The sequence below is a fragment of the Solanum verrucosum genome, unplaced genomic scaffold, assembly GCF_900185275.1.
Source record: "Solanum verrucosum unplaced genomic scaffold, falcon-dt-bn FXZP01000049.1, whole genome shotgun sequence".
Lineage (NCBI taxonomy): Eukaryota > Viridiplantae > Streptophyta > Magnoliopsida > Solanales > Solanaceae > Solanum > Solanum verrucosum.
Genome location: NW_026020221.1, coordinates 4,192,444 through 4,202,313, shown reverse-complemented (window position 1 = coordinate 4,202,313; position 9,870 = coordinate 4,192,444). Strand labels below are relative to the sequence as shown.

Here is a 9,870-nt window from a genome sequence, read left to right as displayed (position 1 = left end):
TTCAATATAAAGCAATTTAAAATAAGTGTAATATAAAGAAAGACTGTTTAAAACCTGCTATAAACTCTGTATGTATACAAAGATACCATAAGCATGAGATGTATATAGAAATACAAATGAACTGATGTCTATAAGAATACAATAATTTATGTGAATGAAAATACAATAACTGTTGTGGGAGTTTCTCTAACCGACAACCATCACATAGAGCTGTAGTGATGATACAACGATCGACCTCACGCTGCCAGAGCATCCTATACCTGGCCAAAGGTATAAGACCTGAACTGCCTAATGGATCCACTAGTTTATCTGGAAAATGATTCATCTAAAAAGTATGATCCTTTTCTACCCATGGTGGCTAACATGGTTCTATGGGGGCTGTGGGTTCCTTGAACGCTCCCCCAACTCGGTGCTCGATACTACTCCCAAAAATGTACTGGCTCTTATGTATAAAAAAAACATTTCCTTCCTGCTGATTGAGATAATTACTCAAAACTTAGCTCAAAGGCTATCTTGGAAATCTCAGTTTCCTCTCTTGCTTCATTTAGAAAGCGATAACTCTTTTGTGGAAAACTAGCCCGAACGCTCTTTGGAAATCTCAGTTTCCAATCTTGTTTAAATGTAAAAACATTTCTTTAAAACTTCTTTGGGAATACATAGTTCCCTAATAACTTTTGAGAAACGAACTCAACTTATACTATTGGCTTGACTTGAAACTCTTTACGTAACTTGAACCTTGAGCCTTAAAATGAAGTTAAAACATTCAATAAAGACTCTTGAACAACTTTAAAGACTTGCTTCTAACTTCTAGGATTAACTCTTAACTTCACTTGACTTGGAAACTAACTCTCCTTGAATTGGATTTATGGATTCAAGGGGTTTGATCACATGTTATGGATGAGTTCTTGACGATTTAGACGTACCTTGGAGTGTTGGAAACAACTATGAAACATAGGTACAACACCTAGAAACATGTATGAAAAAGTGGGGAAGGAATGGGAAAACTTGGTGCTCTTGGCGCTCTGAGAGGCGCGGAGCTCCAGACCAAAAACTTCTGAGGGGGCCTGCTGGCGCACTGCTAGGCGCGCTGCCCCAAGGGGAAAAGTTTAGAGCCCCTTTTGGGGCGCGCTGACAGGCGCGACGCCCCATCCCTTTTCCCCCGAAAATCGACTTTTCTCCTTAGTTTCTCCAACTCTAAAGCCTCTCAACAACAAAGATTCTTCCCCCAAACACTTAAAATCATCAAAACCCTCCACATATGATAGATTTCAACTCACAAACACCATCGGAAACATGTCCCAAATCAACAAGACTTCAACACAATCACCACCCACAACTTCAACAACACAACCAATAACATCAACAAACATAATCAATCTTTTTCTCGAAATTAAACGAGTTTGGCGTGTGGGGGAAAGGACCAACCCAACACTATGAGCTCACATACCTATTAGGGATCACCCCCGACGATATCCACTACGATCCTTGACGAAACCTTGCTTGATCTTCTCTATCTCCTCTTCTTCTTCTCTTCACTCACAAACCCTTACTCTCACTCTTTAAAATGAGAAAAACTGATCAAAAAATCAGTCTAACACACTAATATATATCCAAAAGAAAAGGCTAGGGAAAAGACCAAAATACCCTTAAAATTTCCGGACGGATTCCCTGCCAACTGCCCAACTTTCAAAGGGCATAACTCGCTCATACGAACTCGGAAACGAGCAAACTCGATGGCGTTGGAAAGACCAAACCACGAACTTTGCAAACATAACTGGAACTACACCTAGATCATTCTGAGCTAGGAGTTATAACTGTTCAAAGCTGGCCAAAAACTCACTTTTTCCCATACTTGATCAAATTTTCCAGATTTTTAATTCTTTCCAAAAACGACTATTTCCAATTCTAAGCCTCTTCATAGCTATTTCAAATTGCCGGATGTTACAAGTTGAACAGAGCCGAGGTAAGTTCTCTTTTGTATCCCTTTCAAGCTTAAGTTGTTGTTTAGCTGTCATACTCGTACATTTCATGTACTGATGCCAGTTGACCTGTATCTTTTATGATGCAGACGCAGGTACCCTGGATCAGCATCCAGCACGCCGTTGGTCCAGTTGAGCACTCCAAAGTCAGTGGTGAGCCTCTTTGCATTCCGGAGGACTCAGTTATTTTCTTCTCTTAGTTTTTCTTTATTAGGATGTTGTGAGGTCTGTCCTAACATCCATCTCAGTATTATAGAGGCTTCATAGACAGTTAGTCAGTTAGTATTGAGTCTCTCATCTATGTATATACGTAAATATTCTATTTTGAGACTCGAGTTGCCTTTTTGGCCAGATTTTATCAGTTGGGTTGTTTTATGACCTTTAATTGCATGAAGTTATTCTGTTGAGTTAGGTTTCCGCTGAGTTAAGAAAGCCAGGCCAAGGGTTCCCTTGGGGTCCAGCAATGGTCTTCGAGTGCTGGCCACGTCTAGGGTGTAGGCTCGGGGCGTGATATATATATACTTTGCTGGTATCAAACAATAAACACGAATTATTGTTAAAAACAAGGGCTATGAAAGTAAATGGGTAACCACTTATAAATAATTTCTCATTTTGGGTACAACTATTCTTTTCTCAAATAAATTTGGGAAAACTTACATAAATCCCACTAAATTAAGAGTTAATTACTTAAATACACTCTAGTTTTAATATTATGTATCTTATCATATTTTGGTTCGTCCAAATACATTCAGATATATATATATATATATATATATATATATATCTCAAGATACGTGGTCAAATTTGTTCTAAATACATTGTATCAAAGTGGATTCACATGTATCTGAGATACATAGCAGATCTCGCTCGCCTTCCTCAACTCTCTCTCATCTCGCTCGCCACTCTCTTATGTATTTGGTATCCCAGATCTATGCGAATCACACCAGATGCATACAAATACATGTATCTACTGTGTATCTGGTGTGATTCACATGTATTTGAGATACATAACAAAATCTCGCTCACCTCCCTCCCCATTTGGCTCACCTCTCTCCCTATTTTAGTGCATTTGGTAGCAAAAATATATGTATCTAAGTGTATTTTTTTAATATATGATAGGAAACTCTTAATTAGTGGTAAGATACATAATATTTTAAAAGTATAAGTAATAATAATATATAGAGTAGTGAATTATGTCTAATTATATAGTTTTTCCATAAATTTATGCTTATTGTGACTATGCAAAGACAAAAATGATTGTTATGAAGACAAATGTCGCACAAAAATAAAATATTGAGCTATGACTCTTTGCTATTTGTGAACTTATTTGGTTGAGGCGCAATTTCTCCAAAACCTAAAATATTTTGAATTCAAACAAATGACAAGGCTACTCTTTCACATTGTTTCAAATCTAATTTTTAATTAAAGGACTAAATATATAGAGATTGATTGTTATTATCAAGTCTAGATATGTTGCCACCAGAAAAAAATGACCAAATAACAGACATTCTTACTAAATAGTAAATCCCTCATATAAATGAGCTTTGATTTCGAATATATTTACAACAACCTTAAAGCATATGACATGTACGCTCCAATTTGAGTAACGTTAAGTCCATATAATTAATACATATGGGACAAACTTGCCCGTCTATAGATTACATTATAGTTTTGTTACACAAAATATGAACAAATTAAATAAACTATGTTACACTTGACATCATATATAAAGGATTGAGGAATTACCAACATGGGTTTGTGCAGTTGTTGAGATCTCTCCACCCTTAATTAGGGAGGTTCGAATCCCTGAAAATGAAAAAATATCATATTGGGAGCATCATCTCCAGATATAGACTTGCAATGCATGAATTCGGATTTAATCAGTCTTGGGATAGATAACCAAAGTAAAATAAAATAAGAGGATAGGGGAGAAGTATGTGTAATTCTCCTTATTTTTTTTCTTTATTGATAAATAAATACCATTTTAGCTATCAACTTTCCTCCTTTACATTAACAAAATATGGGAACCCTACAACACTACATCTAATTGATATACTTAATAACTTTCTTGTAATAGTATCAAAAAAATAAAATAAAATTACAATCATGAAAATTCATGACCTTTTGCCCCATCACACAATCAAAAGAAAACCAAAAAAAAAAAAAAAGTTACCCCCTAAAGACATGACACAATAAAATTCGTCTTTGTTCTGTTGTTGTTCATTCTTGGTACCGTTGATTCTAGATGTTAAAGTTGCCACCTCCTTCAACATTATTTTGAAGAGTAATCCAAAGCAAAGAAACAGTAATAGCAATAAGGCCTGACCATATATATATAATTGTTGAGACTCTTCCTTTTCTTCCCATCAATCCTTTAGCAAATGGATATAAATGTGACAATACCCAAAAGCTAAAAAACACACCACCAAATAGCCTGTTCCATTGTGGTATTATACTATATACTGTTCTTGATATGCCAATAACAAGTGCCATTATGTTAACAACCATAATTGTCAATGGAAGTATAAAAAGACTTGTCCATTTGACTACATATAAATCAGCATATATGTCATCTTCATCTTCACCAGTAGACTTAGATGTCAATGTAAATGAAATCTCAACACCAGCTATAACTTTCAAGAGTCCTTGTATAACAGCAGCAAAGTGAGCACTCGTGCCACCGATGAGCCAAAATTGTTCATTACGCCATAGTTCCTCAAGGCCTATACCAGACCATTTGACTTCAAGGAGGGAAATGAGGACAAGAGTGACAGTGATAAGTAAGAGGTACGAAAGAAAGTAGACATTGAGGTTTTGTACAATGAATTGGCCAGTGAAGAGACAGAAGGCTGGGATGAAACAGTAGACAACAAGGAATATTGAGGTAAAAGGATAGACACCAACGTTGAAGTAGGCAATGCGTTGTAAGAACTTGAGGCGAGGGCTGGCAAGGATGGGATTGTTACGAGAGTAGAAGATCTCGACTGAACCAGTTGCCCAACGGAGAACCTGGTGTAAACGATCAGTCAGGTTGATAGGTGCAGTTCCACGGAATGCATCTCGTTTTGTAATGCAGTAGACAGATCGCCATCCACGATTGTGCATTCTGTATCCTGTCACCACATCCTCAGTCACTGATCCATAAATCCATCCTATTCTATCTCCCCATTCTGTTTTGTCCTCAAACCTTTCAATCATAAACACATTAGTAAGTGGAAATGTATAGCTAACAAGTTGATAAAAATCCTAAATGTAGTAAGACAAACAGATTGAAACGGAGGGAGTAAAATTGTATAAAGAGTTTTTTGAAGTACCAGCAAGAGATGACTGCAATTGCCTCAGCTACAGTTGGTGCATCTAGAGGAGGACGCGGGATGAGCAAGGCACCAGGTGGCCTTCCATTTTTAACAGTGATGTGATCGGCTAGAGGTCGGCCTTGAAACTCAGCCACTGCAATTGACTCAACAAACATTGTAGAATTTCCAAATTGCTTTGGCAAGTCCAAGTCAGGATGTCCTGTTAAAGGTTGTGAATCGTCGTCTAGCTCTGATGGCAAAGCAACATTTTTAGCTTGTTTCTTGTTTTGTCCAAGGAAGCCGGTGTACTCATTAGCTCGAGGTGGATGGAAACCGTAGAGTGCATAGCGCCTGAACATACATCCAGTCCCGACGTATACAGGACCTTGTAGACCATCCAAAGCTCTCATATTTCCTGTTATCATAACATATATATTTCAAGTTAGGATTTTAATACTAAAACACATTGTGATGCTTGGAAAGTTACATTTCTTACCATCAAAAAACACAGTGTTATGATTAGCATATCTATCAGATGGATCAATTCCTTCAAATCTTTGAGGGAATTGTAGGTAGCAGATACGATCACCACCACGGTCCATCATGTAACACATACCCTCTTGAATGGCCATGGAGTTGTAGACATAATGATCACAATCCAAGTTGAGTATGAACGGTCCATTTGAAAGAATTGCAGAAGCTCTTACCAAAGCATTCATAGCTCCAGCCTTCTTGTTATGATCATAACCTGGACGCTTCTCACGAGAGACATATGCAAACATGGGAAGTCGGATGTCAATACCGGTGAAGTCTAATTGCTTCTCATTGGGACCTCCCATTATTGGATCATTTACCGGCACCTTGCTCATTATCTACAAGGATAACATAAGTACTATATGTCAAAAAAGTAACTTGGAAAACAAATAGGCGTAATACATAAACAGACACTCAAACTAGGCCTCAACTAGCAAATAAGCACTCCAACTTTGAGCATACACATCTAAACACCTCAACTCGTCTCCACTACGTCAGTTGACAACTCCAACTTTATGTGCCACGTTAGTATTGAAAGTACACGAGACTCATTAGGGATGAGTTGGACTGTTTAGTTGTCAATTGAAACCAAGTTTGAGTGTTTGTTTGTGTATTACGCCAAACAAATATTTCAATAAACAAGTTCATGATAAAAATTACTGTACTTGCAATATCCCAGCATGGTCTCCTTTTTTATGATCAGCAATAGGCTCATACCATGTGCCAGGCCAATGTGTGCCATCAGCCATCCAAGTTGCCTTTTGAAACTTGAAATCTTCAGGAACACTCCCTCCATTGTTCTCCTTAGCAAGTGCCTTTTCCTTTTTTTCTTCATTCGAGTTATGCATTTCGCATCTTTTGCGTATGACATCTGGTAGACCATTGATCCTAACCTTGAATTCATCATACTCCCTCTTGATCCAACGTCGATCCTTCACAAAATCAGGGCGTTTCTTGTTTTTCGTTGGATCTGTCTTCTGACTGAAGTAACTATCTGGATTTCTTGGCTCAATGTTATGTTTTCGACAAAATGGCACCCAAAGCTTTAGTGAACAATACAAAATGCTAGCATTAGTACTAATACACCGTTAGTCTAAAATTGATAACATGATAAGACAGTAACTAACTGTCTAACTACACCGATAGTCTAAAAGATCTTCACACCCTCGGTGTATATAACTTAAATCCAGTCGAAATTGTGATAGACAAGATGAAGACAAACTAACCTGACCAAAGATCACAGCCTCAGCCATGGCTTCAAAGTTATAGATAGCACCACCATCATCAGAGATGTAAACAGATACTTTCTCAACAGGATATTCGACAGCAAGAATCGAAAGTATAGTATTAGCCGTGACAAGAGGAGGCTCTTTATCAGGATCAGCCGTAGAAATGAACACATCAACTCCTGGTAGATCAGATCTACCATGAGGATTAGAAGGAGACGGTGTTTCGAATTTTTCTTTAAGTGCAGCTAAATCAGCTGATCTGTTTATAGGGTTGAATTTCGGAAGGATATCAAGAAGCCATGAAAATGCAAACCATAATTCACATACTATCGATACTCCCCATAGCCACATTGCATCTGGATTTGGATTAGTTATACGCCACGTCAAGAAGAAAATTAACACCACTAACCGGATAAGAATAAGCAATCTGAAAATTGAACAAAAATGTGTGATTTATAAAAACACAAAGATATTATATGCTTTCAACCAGTGAGTGGAGCCAGGATTTTCACTAAAGTGTTTAAAATATGAAGAAGTAAACACACGAAGAAGTCAAAGTCAAAAAATGTTCAACATCTATTATATATACAAAGGAGGTTTTGAATTCTGATGAACCTCTCGATCCTACCTGGCTCTGCCCCTACTTTGAAGAGTCTCAATACTGTCTCATAAACTCATTAAAATGCACGAATGTGATGTACGAAGAAATATGTAAGGTATTTCGAACCTGTAGGGGCTAATGATCTCAGGAGGGACTTTACTTTTTCTTGTAAGTGGTTTCCATGGTTTATCCATAAAATCAGACATACTCATTCCAGTATCATGATCATATGAATCTTCATCTTGTTGCCAAAATGCATTTCCAATACCATATTTTCCTTTAGTTTCGAAAAGCCAACGATTATGATCAAAATCTTGAGTTTGGCTCCTTAGTAACATTGATTTATTATTATTCGATTTCAATACAGACACCCTACGATCCAAACCCGAGGCATTTTCCCCTCTTGCACCACCATCATCATCTTCACCTCCACGACTACCCATTCGCCTTTGGGACTCTGTCCTGAATCTCGATGAGCCATATGGTCCAGGACCATCTGGCTTGTCACCACTAGCATCGGCCCCTGGTTGATTATCAGGGGTCGGTGGCATCATAACTGTATAATTTATGTAATCATTTTGATTATCTCCCGGGACATCCAAATCATCGTCCCGGGATAAACTCACCACACGTCCACTGGACGTGCGTCGTGAGAATTTCACCGCCTGTGGTGGACGGTTCGGATCTGTTTTTCTTGGATTCGAAGAAGTTGCCATTGCAAATATTCTTCAATTTTTCTTATTGTTCGAAAATTATATCAAGAAGAAGTTTGTATTTACATCTTCATGGCTTTTTCATGCAATGATTTATCACAAACATAAAAATATGCACTGTTTCCTAGACATTAATTAGATTTTTAATTTTTTTTTTACAAATGAACAGTGCATTGTTGATATTCCTAAAATTATATGTTTTTGATTTTCAGTGGTTTCAAAGTTACTTATCAGTTTTCAACAAACATCACTCCATATTTTACTCTTAGCCTCTTCTTCTCTCCATATAAATTTATTTACGATAAATTAATAGATGCATGACATATGTTTATTCAAAAGTTTTTATCGCTTAATCATTGTATTAACGAATCATCTAACATGTTAAATCATTACTCCCTCAGTTTCATATTAGTTTTCTACTTTTTCTTTTATAAGCGCTTTAAGAAATCATAAACGAGACCGTTAGTTTTACTAATTTATCTTTTAAGATTTTTTATTTTATTTTACAAACTAGTTTACACTTTCAAAAAAGAATTAATTATAAGGGTTAAATTGAAAAAAAAAAATCATTAATTCTTTTTTTGTTTGGTAAATTGTCAAGTAATTTGGAATAACTATTTTTAGTAATATGGAAAGCTACATCTAATATGGAACAAAAAAATACTTATGTAACACGCTTTTTTTTTCATATTTGTGCCAAAAAAAAAATCCATGAATTTCAAAAGTCTTTAACTAATCTAACATAAATATTTCTTAAATTTTATGTCAAGTCAAATAATGCCATGTAAAATGAGACATAAGGGTTAACTAGGATATCCGATTCCAATATAACTAATCTAAGCTAACATAAGTCTTTCTTAAATTTTATGTCAAATCAAGTAGTAACATAAATGAAGATGAAAGAGTTAATTAGAATAACTGATTCCAATACAACTAATACAACATAACCTAATCCTAGCCAAACTTGTCATCAAATCAAACGTCCCCTTATACTTTCCTGTAAAGAACCTCATTCCCTTGGGAGTTGTTTGGTATGGAGATCGCATGTAGTTAGTTGTCCCATCATATATACGAGATAATTGATCCATCATTATAGTACAAACTACAAATGATGAAATAAATAATTTTGAAACTAATTGATATTTGTAACTAAATATCATATAAAATAATGATACATTTTATCTCGAAATTACTATCCATCTTGCTAAATAACACCTAACTAGATAACTTACCCATGGTAATCCATGACCTCATTAAGATTATGAATGATCATTTTCTAATATCCTAATATTAGAAATTTGGTAGTGTCACATATATTAAGATTTTGAAAAATTGTAAATTTCTTACTCTTTAATGACTTTCATGTTCTACATATTTTTTAATTATAATATTTGTACTTTGATATAATTGGATTCTCAATATTGAATGATTTTTCGTAAATTAGTCAATTATCACTTTCTCTATATATTATGTTTGTACATATGCAAGCTAAGTATAAGATACTCAATTTGATGACCT

At 35.9% G+C, this 9,870-nt stretch overlaps 1 protein-coding gene across 1 annotated transcript; it reads right to left on the bottom strand.

Moving 5' to 3' along the window:
* Positions 1-4,206: 4,206 nt before the first annotated feature.
* Positions 4,207-8,370, bottom strand: LOC125831664 (cellulose synthase-like protein D1). Its single transcript, XM_049510836.1, has 6 exons — positions 7,766-8,370; positions 7,036-7,465; positions 6,475-6,852; positions 5,772-6,147; positions 5,294-5,690; positions 4,207-5,166 (listed from the first exon to the last, which is right to left on the bottom strand). The coding sequence occupies exons 1-6, from the start codon at positions 8,353-8,355 to the stop codon at positions 4,221-4,223; spliced, it is 3,117 nt and encodes a 1,038-aa protein (XP_049366793.1). The 5' UTR covers positions 8,356-8,370; the 3' UTR covers positions 4,207-4,220.
* Positions 8,371-9,870: the final 1,500 nt, after the last annotated feature.